Below are 20,448 nucleotides of genomic sequence, written 5' to 3' on the forward strand. Positions count from 1 at the left end.
CCCAGCTTGTAGCATACATTACAATGTAGCCTTGTATTTTGACCAGTAGGGTCGATAATCTTGGTCGTGCACATGTTAGGGGTTTATGCTGGGTCATTTCAAGTTTCCACAATTAACTTTTTTCCAAATAAATAAGCCTGAAACCGCTGGATGTTGAATGGCAGTGCCGAGGTTTTGTGTTCTATATTTGAATAATTAGCTTGGGCAGTGGACAAACACTTAGAGGCAAAAACAATAAGCTTCTCTCTCTGAAGAAGACATGCTCCAAATCTTTTTCAGGATGCATCAATCTCAAGCACAGTCTCCTCAGTTATAAAACTGAAGAATTGATGATCCTTCAGTTAATGACTTTTTGAGGTCATTAAAAACGTGTTGGGGATCCTCCTGCCAAATGAAAGATATTCTTTCTTCAAAAGTTCATGAAGAGATGAGGCTTTCTGGGCAAGGTTAGGTATATGGGGGAAAGGAAATTAAACACATTGAAGCAACGTTGTGGATCATTTGTGTCTTGCAGAATAGGCATTGCCCTGGCATCTTCTCATTTGCCAGTGTCAGGATGGATGCCTGTGATGAAATAGATGGATCAGAAAAAGTTGATCAGTGTTGCATTGATGTTGCATTTCTGACTGTCAAACACAGGACCTCCTCTACATGCAGCTTCCATTAGAAGGTGCAAGTTTTGATCAAGCTCCTGTTTTGTTGTGCCAACAATGATAATGTCGTCAGCTATGCTGATGCATCATGGGATCTCACATGGATCCTGTGCATATGTTGTTGGAAAATATCCAGGCTTACGGAAAGTGCAAATGGTAACTTTTGGAAATAGTATCTCTCAAAAGGAGTGCAGAATGTTGTTAGCTGCTGGGATATCTTCTCCAGATGCACCAATCGGTAGCCTGACATCTTCTCATTTGCCAGTGTCAGGATGGATGCCTGTGATGAAATAGATGGAACAGAAAAAGTTGGTCAGTGTTGCATTGATGTTGCATTTCTGACTGTCAAACACAAGACCTCCTCTACATGCAGCTTAGTGTCGAGTTTAGAGAAGAATTTGGAGTACAGCTTCTCAAGGGTGGGAATTTTGAGAGAGAATTGTTTTAGAGCCACATTCAGATGCCTTGGGTCCAAAAAATGCCAATGGAGCAATTTTTCTTAATGATACTCATAATGGAGTTGCACTAATCTGTGTGGTACTGGACATTTCGGACTCTGCCATCTCTCTCCATCTTATCCAGTTCAGCTTTCATCTTGTTCTGGATGTGAATGCTACACTCACGCAACGGGTCGACTGGCAGAGTAGCATCTGCATGTGGATGCAATAACCCATCACCTTGAAACTTCCAATCCTATCAAAACTGTCCGCGTATAGAAATGTAAGGTCAGTTACTGAAGTGATCAGCATGTCCTATTGACTTCACCATTGAGTTATGGATGCTAACTTGGGTTAGTTCCCTGCATGCCAGTAAGCCTGCGAGCACTGAACCCATGGAGCCCATGACATAAAATATCTGGGGTGACCAAGGTGAGATTTTGTAGTGATACCTGAGTGCAATGGATCCCAGAGCTAGAATCTCCAGGCCATTGTACGCAGTGAGTTTGGCAGTGGTTGGTCAAATCATCACTTGCCATTTCGGTGGATACATACACTTCAATGTGCAATGTGGAAGGATGTTTACACCTGCACCGGTATCCAGTGTTGTATATAAGTTATGCTGATGCTGCATCTGTGGGCATAACCTGGATAGTGGCAAAGGCTTCTGTTGGTACCACTGTGCCAATACATTCTTTGGTGTTCATCGTGCTGAATGTCTGCTCATTTTGTGTATCAACATTCTGGTTATCCTCATCACCTAGCTGTGTAGCTTGGGAATTCATTGATCTTTTTTGACGATGTTTGGTGTGCGTTCTTGGTCATTTAGAATGCTGTAGCTGTCTGGCCTCTGGTTATGACTCTTCATGAAGTTGAACCATTTCTTCTGCCATTTGCTTTCTGCATTGGAGGCCAGGCTGCCCGCATCGCTCACTAGATTTGTTTGCATTGGCTATCGTGCCAATGGTAGACGGATTACACATGCTCTGTAGACTCTGACTACCCATATAAATGGCTCTATGCCTGCATCCACTTTGTAGTAGTGCTCCCAGAGTGTAACCTTTAGGTTGGTCCAAGCGGGCCTTCAGGAACACTTCCATTGGGGTAGGTGCTATCTCAAGCTCGATTATTCTGTCAGCTAGCTCAGCTGCGGTGAAGTCACAATCACTCCCCTTGTCTCTGAATGAATTGATCAATAGTCTCTGTCGGCTGTTGCCTAAAGGACATGGGCCCAGACATTCCAGTCCCCGGGTCAAAGGCCAGGCATGCCCACCCAAGATGAACACTAGAACTCCGCAGAAGTCCTGATGCACTGACTCCGTGGGAATTGCCCTGGAAGTTTGAACTTCCAATGGACAATTCCCCAGGATCCTCTGACAAAGTTTCCAATTCAGAGTTAGAGTGGGTGACTCAGACAGTTCCATGCTATTTCCCTGGATAGTTACCCAATAAATGTGAGGCAGAAAAATCCTAATGAAACTCCTGGGTTTCAACAGACATCCCCCATCACCCACACTGACACCCCGAACCCCCCCACCTCCACCCTGCCACCATGTTATGTTCTTCTTTTATCCGACCTAAATGTACCAATCATACACAAGGATTAGTGAAACAATAATGTGGGTTCTTTATTTGAAGATAAGGCTATATACAAAGAGATTTTCTAAGGCATGAAGTATAGTACATCTGATCTCTAACCTGCTGCTTACAGGTCATGGGACTACTACATCATATCCTGTCAATGTGGTAGCGATTGACAGTAGTTTAAGATACACCCCCTTAAAGGTATATGGGAACCACATCACAACACAACCCCTGACCCCAGAGACCCAACCTAACCGCAGGGACAGGACATACATGGACATATGATCCCAGATTCACACCTGCTCCTGAGCCCTGGTCCCAGAGTCAAAATGAATCCTGAACCCGGACACACATCAACCCCGTACTTCATTCTCTTGATTCACACTGATTTCAGACACACAATGACCCCTGAATGCAGGTGCATACTGACCCTTGACCCCAGACAAACACCGGCCATTGAACCTGATACACACAACCCCTGATCCTAGTGCACATCAATCTCTGATTCCAGACACAGTTCAACTATGACCTCAGATGCAAACCCCACCTGTTCCCAATGATGCACCAGCCCCCGACGCCCAACACACACCAGCTGAACCCTAAAAACACACTGATTCCAGGTCCCAGGCGCAGAGCAACCCATGGGCCCCAGATTCACAACCACCCTTGAACCCATATACACACAGACCCCTGACCCCAGATACACACTGACTCCTGACCCCAGACATAACACCAGCCCTGAACCCGACATACACAGACCCTTGATTCTGGATGCACACTGACCCCATACACACACCAACCTCTGACTAAGGCAAATACTGACCTCTGATACATACTGACCCCGGCCCCAGATGCAAACTCACCTGGCCCTAATGACACACCAACCTGTGACCCCTGATCCCTGGCACATTTTGAGAACTGACCCGAGTCACATGCTGAACATGGACTCCTGAGTCTAGCAATACTTACTGCTCCAAGTAAACACTGAGATTCGTGCACCGCTCCACAACATCCAAGAAACCCCACCAGCATCATCAGGGCCCCAGTGGCGATCAGCATGTACACTCCTGGAAAATAGCAATGCAGAATGAGGCAGGGAGGGAGAGAGGCAGAGTAACACACAGAGCCTGGGCTGGGCTGGGAGACAGAGCGAGAGAGAGAGAGAGAGAGGAGAGATGGAAAGAATGGGGGAGGGGATGAAAGGGAGAGGGCCAGGGCAGGGGGAAAAGAGAGAGAGAGAGTCAGAGACAGAGAGGGAGACAGAGATAAATGCCTCCCCATCGCACTGTCAATCAGACAAAGAGAGAGAGAGACAGAGACAGAATGAGAGAGTGAGAGAGAGCAAGAGAGAGGAAAGGGAGGAAGAGGGGCAGGGCAGGAGATGGTGAGAGAGAGATAGAGAGAGGGGGAGAGGAAGGGTGAAGGATGGAGGGAAAGAGAGGACCAGGGAAGAAAGAAGAGTCAGAGAGAGAGAGAGCGAGAGGGTGGGGGAGAGGGAGAGGGTGGGAGAGAGAGAGCGAGGGAGAGAGGGAGGTAGGAAAGGAAAGAGAAGGGCTGTTTGGTCTGCAGTGAGAGCTGGTGAGTTAGGGTTAACTTCTATATAAAGTCTAGCTTTTTCGTTTTTCTTTCAGTTTAGCAATTAACTTAAAATCACTCCTTAAGTTGAGAGTTAAGTTTATTCCAGTCTTAAAACAGGGGTATACAAGCTCTCTGAGAGTAGTTGCAGCCAGTTAATTAGGTAGCTAGCTTAAAGTGATTTTCAGAAGCTTGAATCAGTTGTTTTTCAGGGAGCATAAAAAGATGCCTTCCTCAGAGCTGTATGGTCTGCACTGAGTTCTGCTTCGTATGCACAGAGTGTAAAGTGGGAGTTTGGTGAGGGGAGTGCTACTTTCTTTATCTAACTTTTTCAGCCTCCTGTAGTTGGCTCTTAGTTTGGTACAGGAGAAGAAGCTGGTTGGTGAGTAACTGCTAAGTTATTCTACTCATTCTAATTGTAATAAATAGTTCTTATAGTTACAGTATGGCAGGTCAGCTCGGCCAAGTGGAATGTACATCCTGCAGTATGTGGGAAGTCATCGACGCACCATGTGTCCGAGACGAACACATCTGCAGGAAATGGCACTGATTGCAGAAGCTTGAGCTCCAGGTTTCGGAACTCGAGCAGCAGCTGGAGTTACTGTGGTGCCTCCGCAAGGCTGAGAACTATGTAGATAGCACATTTAGGGAAGAGGTCATGCTGCAGGTTAGGAGCGTACAGGCAGAAAGGGAATGGGTGACCACCAGACAGTCTAAGAGAGCAGGAGTCCCCTGAGTCTATCTTGCTTGCTAGTGAGTTTTCCATTTTGGAGACTGCTGAGGGTGATGCTTCCTCAGGGCGGTGCAGAAAGAGCAAAGTCCGTGCCATCATGGGTGGCCTCAGCTGCACAGGAGGGGAGGGAGAAGAGTGGAAAAGCAATAGTGATAGGGGGTGTGATAGTCAGGGGATCAGACACATGTTTCTGTGACAGTAAACGTGACTCCAGGATGATGTATTGTCTCCCTGGTGCCAGGGTCAAGGATGTCACGGAGCAGCTGCAGGACATCCTTCTGGGGGAGGGTGAGCAGCCAGAGGTTGTGGTCCACATTGGTACCAATGATATAGGTAGGAAGAGGGATGAGGTCCTGAAAGTAGATTTTAGGGAGTTAGGAAGGAAATTAAAAAGCAGGATCTCAAAAGCAGTAATCTCAGGATTACTCCCAGTGCCACGTACAAATGAGCACAGGAATAAGAGGATTGATTGATTGAACACGTGGCTGGAGAATTGGTGTAGGAAGGAGGGCATCAGATTTTTGAGGCATTGGGACAGGTTCAGGGGCAGGTGGGACCTGTACAATATGGACAAGTTGCACCTAAACAATTCCAGGACTAATATGCTTGCAGGGAAATTTGCTAGTGCTTTGGGGAGGTTTTAAATTGGCCTGTCATTTGTCAGGGATGGGAACCTGAATGGTAGCTCAAATTGGAAGGAAGTAAAGCTGGTAACAGGAAGTAGAAAAGTAGCAAACGAAATTAGAAGGCAGGTGAAACAAAGACGATCACCAATTAGGCTTAGAATGCGGAATAATGTCAAAAAGACAAAGTTAAGGGCGCTCTACCTGAATGCACGCAGCATTCGCAACAAGGTAGATGATCTAAAGGCATAGATAGAGGGTATGATCTAACTGCCATTATGGAAATGTGGCTGCAGGGTGACCAAGTCTGGGAATGTATTATTTATTCAACATTTAGGAAGGACAGGCAAAAAGGAAAAGGAGGTGTTGTTGCACTGATAAAAAGGGATTGGATCAGTGCATTAGTAAGGGAGGATCTCAAATAGGAAGAACAAAATGTGGAATCTGTTTGAGCGGAGCTGAGAAACAGCAAGGGGCAGCAGACATTGGTAGGAGTTGTTTATAGGCCACCGAGCAGTAGTGGCAGTGTGGGGCATGGTATTAATCAAGAGATTAGAGAAGCATGTAGCATGGCTAATACAGTAATGATGAGTGACTTCAATCTGCATATAGACTGGCTAAGCCTAATGAGCACTAATGCTGTGGAAGACAAGTTTCTGGAGTGTGTTAGGGATGGTTTTCTAGAGCAGTATGTTGAGGAACTGACTAGAAAACAGACTATTTTAGATCTAGTAATATGTAATGAGAAAAAGTCTAATAAATCATCTTGTTGTAAAAGAACCTTTAGGGATGAGGGACCATAATATGATGGAATTTTACATTCTATTTGAAAGTGAGGTAATTCATTCTGAAGCCAGGGTGTTAAATTTGAACAAAGGAAATTATGAAGGTATGAGGGGCAAATTGGCTGAGATGGACTGGGAAAATACATTAAAAGGTATGACGGTACATGGGCAATGGATAGCCATTAAAGAATTATTACATAGTTTACAGCAACTATACATTCTTTCATGGCATAAAAACACGAAAAGGAAAGTCAGTCAACGTGGCTAACAAAGGAAGTTAAGGATTGTAAAATATTAGAAGAAAAAGCCTATAAAGTTGCTAGAAATAGTAATAAACCTGAGGATTGGGAGGTTTTTAGAATACAGCAAAGGAAGACCAAGAGACTGGGAAAGAAAGGGAGAAAAGGATATGAATGCAATCCAGCAAAAAACATAAAAATGGACTGTAAAAGCTTCCATAGGTATGTAAAAAGGAAATGTTTGGCTAAAACAGTTGTGGGTCCATTACAGGCAGAGTCAGGAGAATTTATAATGAAGAATAGAGAAATAGCAGAGAAGCTAAATGAATACTTTGTGTCTGTCTTCACTGAAGAAGATGCAGGAATCTCCCAGAATTAGAGATCCAAGAGATTAGGGAGAATGAGGAGTTGAAGGAAATTAGTGTAAGTAAGAAGGTTGTACTGGAGAAATTAATGGGACTGAAAGTTGATAAGTCCCCGGACCTGATATTCTACATCCCAGAGTGTTGAAAGAGATTGCGATAGAGATCGTGGATGTATTGGTGATCATTTTATAAAATTCTATACATTCTGTAATGGTTCCTGAAGATTGGAAGGAACCACATGTCACCCCACTATTTAAGAAGGGAGGGAAAGAGAAAACAGGGAACTACAGACCTGTTAGCCATACATCAGGAGTTGGAAAAATGTTAGAATCTATTATTAAGGATGTGATAAATGGATACTTGGATAATCATGATCTGACTGGGCATAATCAGCATGGATTTGTGATTGGGAAATCATGTTTGATGAACTTGTTGGAGTTTCTCGAGGATGTTACTGACAAGATTGATAAAGAAGAGTAAATGGATGTAGTGTACTTGGATTTTCAGAAGACTTTTGATAAAGTTCCCCACAAGAGGTTGATTTGCAAAATAAAAGCACATGGGATAGGAGGCAATATATTGGCATGGATTAAGGATTGGCTAACAGGTAGAAAACAGGGAGTAGAAATAAATGGGTCATTCTCGCGTTGGCAGGCTGTGTACTGCAAGTGGTGTACTGCAAGGATCAGCACTCGGGCCCCAGCTGTTCATAATATATATCAATGATTTGGACGTGGGGACAAAATGTAATAATTCCAAGTTCGCGGATGATACAAAGCTAGACGGGAATGTGTGTTGTGAGGAAGATGAAAAGTGGCTACAGGAGGATTTGGACAGACTCAGTGAGTGGGCAAGAACATGGCAGATGGAATATAATGTGGATAAATGTGAGATTATCCACTTTGGTAGAAGGAACAGATGTGCAGAGTATTTCTTAAATGGTAAGAGGTTAGAAAGTATAGATGTACAAAGGGACCTGGGTGTTCTTGTCCATAAGTCACTGAAGGCTAACATGCAGGTGCAGCAGCAATTTGGAAGGCTAAAGGAATGTTAGCCTTTATCGTAACAGAATTTGAGCACAGGAGTAGTGAAGTCTTGCTTCAATTGTATAGAAGCTTGGTTAGACCACACCTGGAGTGCTGTGTGCAGTTTGGTCCCCTTACCTCAGAGAGGATATTATTGCCATAGAGGGAGTGCAACGAAGGTTCACCAGACTTGTTCCGGAGATAGCAGGGCTGTTTTATGCGAGAGATTGGGGAAACTAGGCTTGTAATCTCTAGAGTTTCGAAGAATGAGAGGTGATCTCATTGAAACCTACACAATACTTAAAGGATTAGACAGGGTAGATGCAAGTAAGATGTTTCCCCTGGTTGGGAGTCTAGAACGAGGGGGCACAATTTCAAAATAAGGGGGAAGCCACTTAGGACCGAGATGAGGAGAAATTTCTTTACTCAGAGGGTTATGAATCGTTGGAACTCTCTACCCAGAGGGCAGTGGAAGCTCAGTTATTGAGTATGTTTGAAGCAAAGATTGACAGATTTCTAAATACCAATGACATAAAGGGATATGGGGATAGTGTGGGAAAAAGGCATTGAAGTGGATGGTCAGCCATGATTGGATTGAATGGTGGAGCAGGTTTGATGGGCTGAATAGCCTACTCCTGTTCCTATGTCCCTATGAGGAGGGAGAGCCATGCTGGCCTGGGCTAGGAGGGAGGGAGGGAAAGAGGGGGTGGTGGGGGAGGGAGGGCCAGACGAAATGAAGCTTCCCACCTTCCTCCTCGGGGTCAGAAAGTAATTCCGCAGCCACTGCTTCCAGCCTTGGCCCAGTTCCAGGAGAGGAGGGGGTGGTGTGGAGGGACACGACCCAAAGACAAGAAATGGATTGTCCAACTGCAGAGATGTTTGCAATCCACACGCTCCAAACTGCCTCCTTTGTCCCCAAGCCATGAGTTCAAAGTTGAAGCCCATGAAATTAAAGGGACAGTGGCATCACTGAAACAGAGGGTAGTGGTGAAGTGTTTTCTGGACGGGAGGAAGTTATACAGTGGGGTTCTCGTGGGGCGATACTCGGATCACTGCCTTTAATGGCCTAGACTTGGGTCACTACTGTATAGGCCACAACTAGAGTATTGCATCATGTTCTGGTCACTAGACTCGAGAGGGTGCAGAGGTGATTTGCCAGAGTAATTCCAGGGATGAGGGATTTTAACTACAAGGTTAGACCAAAGAAGCTGGGGTTGTTCTCTGTGGAACGAAGGAGATTGGGGGGAGATTTGATCTCTGGGATTTTCTACTTAGGTGCTACATCCTGTGGCTGGACCGGCCAATGAGAGTGTTGCCTGCCACAGAGCCCAGTGGGAAATTGCACCGAATCGGGCAATGTTGGGCTCAGTAATTATGCAGCCGGGGGTTTCCCGATATTGTTCGCGGCAGGGCAGGCAGGAAGTCACACGCCCCGCCATCATATCCGGGCACCATTTTTCAAAGGCACCCAGACAAATACTGCTTTATCGCACTCTTAATAATGGACCAGGACATGGAATGCACTATCCAAGGAGTACTGGCACACAGACTCAGCGATGCTTCACTGCAAGTACTGCTGAATGCAGTGGAGGACAGGAGGATCGTCCTCTACCCCAGGGGTGGAAGGAGGAGGCCACCTGTCTCACCAACTCTGCACGGGATGCAGTCGTCAGGGTGGTGGGTGCCAGAGGACAGCCGTGCAGTGCAGAAAAAGGAGGAACGACCTCAGGGAATGACCTACCCCAAAGGTAAGTGAAACCACATACTCATCTCACGCAGTGGGAACTGGGACATGTGCCTCGGTGGTAAGGCCATCATCTGTGCTGCCCATGCATAAAAGCATGTGATGTGGTGATGCCTCATAGCCCCACTGTAGTCCGTGTAGTCTGCAGGTAGAGAGGCGACTGTGGCTCTGACCCTGACAGACAGAGAGCTGATATTGTGTTGGGGGCGGGTTGGTGTAGAGGGTACCTGCATCCGCTGCTGCTGCCATGCCTCTGTCAGCCTTATCTGCTTGAGCTCACTGTTCTGGAGGGTGCTGCTGTAGGTCACTTGTGGACTAGCTGCAGTGCATCTTTCACATGGTACACAGTAACCAGTTGGTGAAGACTGGCATCATGCAAACGCCACCTGCATCCCATTTTCTCTCAAACCATCTTCTTTCCTTGCATAGGACAAGTTAACAAGTCAACAAGTGTGAGAGAGAGAGGGCAGGAGGGGCATGGCTGCCCTCCGGCACCTCACACCAATCGAAGAGTGTGCTGCCGAGCTGGCAGGGGAGGTTTCAGACCATTCACGTGCAGACAACAAGGCCCCCAGCCAGTATGGAACCATGCTCACTCTCTTTACGCAGGAAGCACAGGGCCATGCTCGGTGCCATATTGGGGGCAGCCCATACAGTCACCCACTCTCTCCTCTCTCAATTACAGGTGCCAGCAAGAAGAGGGTGAGGCCTGACCCCAAACCCGAATCCAGCACCAGCTCCAGCCGCAGAGGAGGGGGGTCGATGAGGACAACAAAGATGTTGCAATTGTGGAGCCATCGCTGCAGTCACCTGCACCCTCCACCAGCCCAGAGACACACACCTTGGTGGATATTCGATCTAGTTCAGGCAGGATCTCACACTCTGGTGGTCACCTCATGGACACAGCAGGAGGAAGCAGGGACAGCCAAGGTCACCAGCACTCGGAGGACTGCTGAGGAAGAGGCTTCAGCTAAGTCTGAGTCTGATGACAAGCCTCTGGGAGCAATCCTAGATAAGATGTTGGAGATGCAGCATCATCATGCAGAGCTGTTGGAGGCCCTCAACAGAGTGGTACATGAGACGGGGGAGTCTATCCTGCTGCTCTCTGATGAAGTCGTACTGACGTGTGGGTGCTTCGAGGCCTTCATGTGGAGGGTGGCAGACGCCATGGAGACACCGGGCCAGCGGAATGCCCAGTTTCTGCTGGAGATGCGCGCAGACCTGCACTCCACTGCTTTAGCCATGAGCGAGCTTTTACAGTGGCTACGCAAGAGGGGGACAGGCACCTCGACTTCCCTCCAGGTGCTCCTTTCCCTCAAGAAGTCAGGGAGGGGACCTTGGGCACCCAAAGGAAGGAGGTGCATTAGGTGGACACCCCTGGGGCCTCCACTGAGGACTTTATGAGGGTACCTGGCCATTCTGATTGCCCTTTGTCTGGGATCACAGCAGCCCTGGCCTCTGGGACTGCACAGGGTGCACCTGACCCTCACCATATCATCAAAGACAACAGGGCATAGTGGTGTCAGGCTGCCTCCAGCCCTGCTGCGGGTGTCAGGGGAGAACCCAGACGCAGTGGCAGGAAATGTAAGATAAAGAGATATTTAGTGGTGACAGGGGTGCACGAGTGTTGCTGATTGTTAATATACGTACAGTTACACTGAAAGAGCTCTGCTGTCTTTTCATTGTGTCTGTTCACTTTAATGCCTGTGTGCAGCCCCTATATTCAAGGTGAGAGCCCTGCCTGACTCGATGTCCCCTCCAGAATTCTGTGTCCTCAGGGAGGCATCGATCTTTGCATCGGGCCCTGCGAGCGTGTGCAAGAAACCTCCCATGCACGCTGCTCCTTTGCCCTCACAGCTTTATCGATAGAATCGCCTTTGCTGAGTTAGAGCGACGTGTTGGGGTTGCCTTTTAGTTGTCCATTTGAGCAGCTCCGCCCACTCAATGACCCTCCTCCATCCAGCATTTCCACATCTGGACTGGAGCCATGGCATGCGTGTGCATCTGTGTGCTCACATGTGCACGTGTGTCCTTCAAGCTCACTGAAATAACTTTTACCCTCCACCATTACCCACACCCTGTCCCCCCAGCCACCATTGGTCCCCCTCGGTATCATGGTCAAACTCCCAATGGTCACCCTTGGACCACCCCCACATCACCCTCTGGCCTGTTACAGTGAATGTCCACGCCCCTCCCTCCCCCACAAGCCCACTCCAGTCACTGTTGAAATGTCCCCCTTCTCCTTCCCACCTGAAAGATTCCCTTCCAACAACCCTAACTGCCCCTTCACCTGTCATCGCAGAACCCTCACCCTCCCACCCTGTAGCATACCATTGCCCCTTTAAGAGTCACTATTCCATCATACCAGCAATTCCCTCACTTTTCCCCCCAGGATTCTTCAATTGATACCACAGATGGGGGATACCCCAAACCCACTCCCTCACTTGTATTCTCCTTGTTCACTCACACACACCCCCTACTCACCCCATTCTACCCCCTGCAACCCCCACCCCCCTCAGTCCCATTCATACCCCAACCCACATTTCCCTCCCCCGCACAGTCCCAATCATCTCCCACATCACATCCCCCTCCCCCTGTACAGTCCCATTCTACTCCCTGCACCCTGCCCCCCATCTTCCCCACCGCCCTTCCTTCACCCCCGCTCCATTCCCCCACTGCACCCATCCAAAACCCCCACGAGACGTCCATCTTCCCCACCCAACTTTTGGCATTCAAACCCACCCCACCTCTGTCCTCCCCATCCTCTTCCACCCCCGCCCCCCACAACAAAGGGTCCCTGTCGGGCACCATTACCTGCTGCAGCCGTATACCTGCTGCTGGGTGATCCAGTTGGTCGAGGCTCCACCTGCTGCTCCAGGCATCCATCCAGTTAAGTCCTGACTTGTGCACGTGATGTCCAGATGTGTTCTTGACCAGCGTGAAATTCTGCTGGCAGGATTGTCGTGTGGGTGTGGAGGGGGTGGTGGTAATTCCAGTTCGGTGCTCATTTGAATCCTGACTATGAGATGCGAAACAGTTCCCCGACAGCCTCTGGCAGGAATAGCAACCTGCCATTACTGCCAGGACCACAAGTTCCCACCATTGGGAAATCAATTTTCCTGCTCCTGATGTATTGTCCCCCACCCCGGCTGCCACATGCACTGCGCTGGTAGGAGGGGACATTTCCACCCCAAGTGTCTGTGGGGGGAACATTCCTTCACAAGGTTCAGAATAGTAATGGAGAAGAGCAAGGAACAGTCTAATGGAGAATATCTAAATTGGAAGAGGGTTAACTTCAATGGGGTGAGAGTGGATCTAGCCTTGGTAAAACGGAACCAAAGACTGACAGGAAAAACTGTAAAGAAACAGTGGGCAATCTTTAAGGAGGAGTTTCTTTCAATGCATTACAACAAGCGAAAAAGGTAAGGAACAAAAGCCAGTGCTGCTTGGGTGACGAAGGATATGGAGAATGTGATGAACCTAAAAAAGGAGTGTATGATGCATGTCGGGTGGATTCATCAAGCAAGAACCAGGCCAAGTACAATAGGTTTAGAGGAATGGGAGACTCCTCGTTATTTAAGTATGTCCAAACTGTAAATGGCCTCATTGTCTTCTCCAGGTCCTTTCATGACTGAAGTGTCCAGTGTGAGATCAGCACGGACATCCAGAGGATTGGCAGCTCATGTTAGCAATGTTGCCGTTGCTTAGGGAAATTCTGGCTTTCCTTTGCAAGTTTAGCAGAGATGATCCTTGAAGCATACTGAACCAAATATCAGTACATACCTCCACAGTGGCTGGGCAGCAATAGTGTTTTCCCAAGAGGGATGGTCTGCAATGCAGGAGTTTGTAAAGTACTTTAGGTGTTTTTGTAACATTTGTATAACCACCTTGACATTATTTATCCCGAGTCAGGTCCCCATAGAAGATTTGCTTGGGGATTTTGTTATCATCCTTGTGGAGGACAAGGCCAGCCCACCCAAGTAGAATTTTCCAGAGAGTGGTCTCCATGCTGTTGAGTGCAGCACGCTCTGTCTTGTGATTTTGTTCTACCATCGAATCCTCATTATGGGCCTCAGGTATCTCTGGTGGAACTGTTCCAGAACTTTGATGTGGCACTCAGAGCAGATCCAGGATTCTGGGTCATACAGCAGGGTGGTAAGAACAATAGTCTAGCCGAGTTTAATTTTAGTCTTTGGTTTAATGCCATGCTACTTCCAGATATGAGTAGGCCATAGGCAGAAATTACTTTCTGGATGTGTGCGCTGATATCTTCATCAATTGTGGCATCCCCAGACAGCACACTGCCAAGGTATGAGAATGTTTCTACAACCTTGAGACTGGTGCCATCTACGGTTATGTGTGGTGCTTCAGAGGGTGTGCCTGGTGCTGAGACATAACTGCCATCTTGGTGACATTGATTTGAGAAGTGAGACTATGAGAACAAAATGACAAGTCAACATAAACGAGAACAAAAAAAGATCATCTACTGGATATAATTAGTAGAGTAGGGGAATAGTAAGAGGCAGAGTGAGTCCTATTAGGCATAAAGAGGGTGATATATGCTTAGAGGAAGAATACTTAATGTGTTTTTTCATTCTTTCAAGGGATGTGGATGTCGCTGGCTAGGCCAGAATTTATCGCCCATCCCTAATTGCCCTTGAGAAGGTGGTGGAGAGCCACTTTCTTGAGCCATTGAGTTCATTGTATCGGTGTTTACTAAGGGAGAGGATGCTGACACAACATCGGTAGAAGCGGAGATGGTAGAGGTAATGGATGGGGTGAAAACTGATAGGCAGGATGTACTGGAGAGACTGGCTATGCTTAGAGTGGATAAATCACCTTGTCCAGATGGCTTGCATCCAGGTAGCTAAAGGAAGTGGGAATGCAGATAACAGAAGGGCTTGCCATAATCTTCCAATCTTCCTAAGATATGGGGGTGATGCCAGAGGATTGGAGTGTGGCAAATATGACACCCTTATTCAAGAAAGGAAGTGACTATATGAAGTTTAACATCAGTGATGGATTTCGGAAATGATAATCAAGGAGAAAAGAGGTTTGAATTAATGAAGGAAGCCAGCATAGTTTTAGAAAAGGCAGCTTGTACTTGACTAATCCAATTGAAATTTGGACGGAGTAACAGAGAAGGTTGATGAAAAGAATGCGGTGGATGTTGTCTATGTGGATTTTAAGAAAGCGTTTGACAAAATACCACATAAGAAGCTGGTTAATAAAATTGAGGCTTGTGGAATAGGAGGGTCAGTGTCAACTTGGGTAAAAAAATTGTCTTAAGGACAGAAAACAGTGAATGATGGTAAATGGTTATTTTTCGGACTGGAGGATGGTAGATAGTGAGTGTTTCCCAAGGGTCAGTGCTAGGACTTCTGCTTTTTTTGATATAAATGAATTACTTGGATATTGGAATACAGAGTAAAATATCAAAATTTGCCGATGATACCAAACCTGGAGAAGTGGCATGATACAAATCAACTGCGACAGGACGTAGATAAGCTAGCAGAATGGGCAGCAAGTGGCAGACATAATTTAATACAGAGAAGTATTTTGGCAGAAGGGATAGGGAGAGGCAATATATACTTAACAGCACAGTTCTAAAGTGTGTGTGGGACAGAGGGAACTGGGGGCTCATTGATCTTTGAAGCAGGCAGGACTTATTGGGAGAGTGGTTAGCTAAGTATATGGGATCTTGGGCTTCATAACTGGAGTTATTGAGTACAAAAGCATGGAAGTTATGCTGAACCTTTATAAAGCTTTGGTTAGGCTACAACTAGCATATTGAATCCAGTTCTGGTCACCACACTTTAGGAAGGATATGTGGGTCCTTGAGAGGAGATTTACCAGAATGGTAACAGGGATGGGGGATTTTGGCTACAAGGTGAGATTGGAGAAGCTGGGGTTGTTCTCTTTGGAGTAAAGGAGATTGAGGGGAGATTTGATAGAGGTGGACAAGATGATGACAGGTCAATAAAAGGTGAAAAAGAAAAACTGTTCCCATTAGGTGACAGTGCAGAAACTAGGGGACACAGATTGAAGGTTTTTGGCAAGAGATACAGGGGGAATGTGAGGAAGAACCTTTTTGTTTTACAATGTGAGTGCTAATGACTTGGAACTCACTGCCAACGAGATTGGTGGAAGCAGAGATGATAAATAAGTTCAAAAAGAAGTTGGATGGGGACTTGAGGGAAATAAACCTGCAGGGAGACTGGGGGGAGAACAGGAGGAGTGGGAATGGTTGAATTGCTCTACAACAAGCCAGCATGGCCTTGATGGGCCAAATGGCCTCCTTCAGTGCTGTAATGACTATGACTGCACATGTGCCTGAGAGTTTGATGGAGGCAGGTTCAATCATGGCTTTCAAAAGGGAATTGGGTGAACACGTGAAGAAATACTTACAAGGTTACGGGGGAAAGGGAGGCAAAATGAGACTAACTGAGTGGCTCTTGCAGTGAGCTAGCATGGAAATAACGGGTCAAATGGCCTCTTTCTCTGTGTAAACATTCAATGATTATATTCTGTGATTATTGTCAATCTCTGTCACAGCTGGGAGGTACCAAGAACCAAGAAAATAGGAGCAGGAATTGATTATTTGTCCCCATTAACTGCTCCACTATTAAATATAATCATGGCTGATCTTCAACCTCAACTTCACTTTCCCGGCCATTTCCCATATCCCTTGATTGTCTAGAAGACAAAAAAGTGTTTCTATTTTTCTCAGCTTTGAACATATTCAACAATGGAACATCCATAACACTCATGGGTTGAGAATAACAAAGGTTCACAACCCTTTGAGTGAAAAAAATCTCATCTCAGTCCTAAATGATCAGCCCCTTATCCTGAAATGGTGCCAGCCAGGAGAAACAATCTCTGTGTCTACCCTGTCCAACCACTTCAGAATCTTGACTGTTTCTGAGATTGCCTCTCCAAAGAATATAGACTCAATTTACTCAGCGTCTCATAATAGGACAATCCTCTCATCCTGAAACCAATCTAGTGAACCTTTGCTGTACCACCATCAATACTAGTATATCCTTCCTCAGTTGTGGAGACCAAAACTGCACACAGTATTCCAGGTATTTTCTTCAAAGCCCTATACAATAATAGAAATTAATACTGCCTTACTCCTGTATTCCAATCCCCTTGCAATAGAGGCCAACTTGCCATTTGCCTTCCGAATTGCTTGCTGTGTCTGCATGCTAACTTTGTGTTCCTGGTACAAGTAACACTCACAACTCTCTGAACATCAACATTTACAGGTTTTTTGATAAAAATTCTGCTTTTTTATTCTTAAACAAAAGTGAATAACTTAACATTTCCCCACATTATACCCCGCCTGCCATCTTGTTGCCCGTCACTTAACCTGTCTATATCTTTTTAAAAGCCTCTGTGTCCTCCTCCCAGCTTAAATTCCCACCTAGCTTTGTATCATCAGCAAACATAGGTACATGACTCTCGGTCTCTTTGTCGAAGTCTTTAATTTAGATGATAAATAGATGAGGTTATTTACAGCCTGCCAACTTGAAAATGCGCTATTTATCCTAAGCTTTCCTTCTGTCCATTAACTAGTTCTCTATCCGTGCTAATATATTACCCCTAACTCCATGAACCTTTATTTTGTGTGTGTGCAGCATCTTATCGAATGCCTTTTGGAAATCCAAGTATACTACAACAGCAGCTTCCCCTTTATCTATCTTACTAGTTACATCTGCAAAAAACTAGAATAAATTTGTCAAACATGATTTCACTCTTGTAAAACCCTTTGCCTGATCGCTAATGCATTGTTAAGATTTCCTTAATTCCAGCATTTTCCCAATGACTGATGTCCTGTGACTACCTGCCGGTCTCTGTACTGACTGAGAATGACAGTGTCTATTGTCGCTGTCTGTCTTGTCAGGAATTTCCTGTAACTATCGCCAGTCTCTGTACTGACTGCATATTACTTAGTTATTACAGGTCGCTATATTGACTAGAGGTTATTCCTGACTCTTCACTCTACTTACTATTAGGACTATTGCCAGTTTCTGTGCTGATAAGAAATTACTCTGCTTGTCAGTTAACTGGGAGTTACTATGAGTATTGTCAGTCCCAGTAATAACAGCCAGTTATTGTGACCTTGCCAATCTCTGCACTCACAGAGAGTCATTGTGTCTGGACTGACTGGGCTTTTCCGAATGATTGACATTCTCCATCCTGTCAACAAGTTACTGTGGTTACTGCTAGTCACCGTTCTGATGAGCATTACTGGGACTGTTGCCAGAGTCAATACTGACTGGAGTCTGTTGCCAGTTTCTACACTGACAGAGATTTATTTTAATTGTAACCAATCTCTGCAATGACTAGGAGTTTCTGTGAACATTGTCAGTTCAGAGTCAGCGTATGGTGTTTGCAAAGAGTTAACCAATCTTGCTGATTCCTTGGAATCCAGTCTGGAACGCTATCCTAATCGGCACAACCTGCTCCTCAGTCAGTAATCCACCACTTCCTGCACACAAGTTATTTATAGAGAAAAGCGCACACAAACCAGGCAAACATCAGCCCACCCCCGTATACCATACTCTTCCCCACCCAACCACCAATACACTGCAACTCTGCTCAATACAGCCCTCAGTCTAAAATCACACTGCAGATTCAGCTCAACCTGAGAAGTCTGAGGTAGATACAGGGGGGCTACGGAAAGTGAGAGAGAGCGCGCATGAGTGAGATGGGATAGAGACAGGGACAGAGGGAAACAGAGAGTAAGGAAGACATGGGAGAGGAAGACCAAGGGAGAGAAATGGAGACAGAACAAGGCAGATAAACATACACAGATGAAAAGAGAGAGAGAGAGAGACAGAAAATCAGTGAAGGAGAGACAGAGGGAGACTGAGATGTAGAGAGAAACAGACAGAATGTGAGAGACATAGAGTTGAGGCAGAGACAGAGGGACAGAGTGACAGAGACATGGAGAGATATACAAAGAATTGGAGAGGAGAAGAGAGTAAAAGACAGAGTCAAAGCAAAGAAGACAGAGTGACTCAGAGAGACGCGGAGACACAGGGTGGAATTTTGCACTCCGGAGAGTGAGTGCATTGACAGGCGGGAAAGTAGGCGCATGTCCTGCCAGCAGGTGTGACAGGTTTCTGCACCACATCATTGTGTACGCATGATAGGCAGTCCATTGTATCTCGTGGCAGGGTGGGCTGTGATTTGTCAGCCCTGCCATTACCTCATCAGCTCGTACTTCCGGTGCTGTATTTAAATGGCACCCCGCAGACATTCACCTGCTGCAGCCCAGGACGTGTTGTGGTGAGTGAAGATCCCCGAAGGAGACAAACAATGTACCCCTAAGTTCAGCGACAAGGCACTGGCAGCAATCCTGCAAGCAGTCGAGGAGCAGTGGGACATCCTTTACCCCTGTGATGGGAACTGGAGGTTCACTAACCTCACCACCAAGGCTTGGGAACAGGTCACCAGGGCGGTCAGTGCCAGTGCCCCTCAGAAGAGGACCACTATCCGGTGCAGGAAGAGGATGAATGATCTCATCTGCTCCGCCAGGGTAAGTCAACCTTCTCCTCGCTCTCAGCTCACACCCTCTCAAAGCACAGGACACAGTCCATAGGGATCTCACCACTGATTATCTCACACTCACTTTTACAACTTCAACACTTGTGACACCCGCCCCTTCAGCCTTCACATGGCACACACAGCAGCAGACAAGCTTCTCACCTGCTTTGGCAACTGTCCTGCTCACAGTCTGTCCATCTGAATTTATGCAAGACAAGATCACCCACAACAACAGGGGGAGATCCCAGACCAGATGGGGGGAATGCCGGAGCTCAGGCCACTCACCCCCTTCCAGGAGCAGGTGGCAGGGCTGGCCAGTGAGGTCCACGATCGTTCTTGCGTGGATGGTGAGATTGGCATCTCCCGACAAGCCAGTGAGGGTCCATCCACTCGTCTTTGTGCACCCACCGACACTGTGACTGCTCTTTAATGTAGGTGACCATCCAGCTAATCACTAATTCTTTCTTCTCTCTATTGCAGCCACCAGCTAGAAAAGAAGGAGACACACCACCAGCCAGCCCCCCAGCCCCCCAGCCCCAGCCCACCTCGGATGAGGATCCTGAGGACCCACTGGATGTGAAGCTGTCACTGCGTTCGCCCACACCCTCCACCAGCGCAGAGACACACAACTCGGTGGGACTTAGCTTTAGAGTAGGCTCGGAGTCACTATCTGGTTCGGGTCCACAGCAGGCGGAGGCAGTGACAGCCAAGATCGCCAACACTTGGCGGGCTGCTGGAGGCCAGGCTCCTGCTGAGTCTGAGTCCAATGATGAGTCTCTGGAATTGTTGGAGCTCCAAAGACAGGCAGGGAACAGCAGGCAGGGTTGTCAGGGGCCATCCCCGGATTAGAGTGGAGGATGGAGGAGTCCGTCCATGTTCAGTCTGATGTCGTGGCCCCAACATGTCAGCGCATCAGTCACCATAGGTAGGGTGGTGACCACCCTTGTCCAGCAGTTTGTGCTGGATATGCACTCGGACCTACAGACCATCGCTATAGCCCTGAGTGGGATCCATCAGTGGCTACACAAGAGGTGAAAAAGGCACCTTGACCTCCCTCCAGGAGCCCCTTCTGCTCGGGAGTCAGAGAGGGGCTCTCAGGCACCCATAGGATGGAGGAGTGCCAGCCAGAC

At 47.0% G+C, this 20,448-nt stretch overlaps 1 protein-coding gene across 1 annotated transcript in view; it reads right to left on the reverse strand.

Annotated features, from left to right (window-relative positions):
• LOC144683657 (tetraspanin-2-like) overlaps nt 1-20,448 on the reverse strand; it is a 262,207-nt gene that overhangs the window by 141,449 nt on the left and 100,310 nt on the right. The window contains exon 3 of the mRNA XM_078546908.1: nt 3,644-3,741. Within this exon, the coding sequence (XP_078403034.1) occupies nt 3,644-3,741 (98 nt within the window). The remainder of the gene's footprint in view (nt 1-3,643; nt 3,742-20,448) is intronic.

This window comes from Cetorhinus maximus, chromosome 8 (assembly GCF_964194155.1).
Source record: "Cetorhinus maximus chromosome 8, sCetMax3.hap1.1, whole genome shotgun sequence".
Lineage (NCBI taxonomy): Eukaryota > Metazoa > Chordata > Chondrichthyes > Lamniformes > Cetorhinidae > Cetorhinus > Cetorhinus maximus.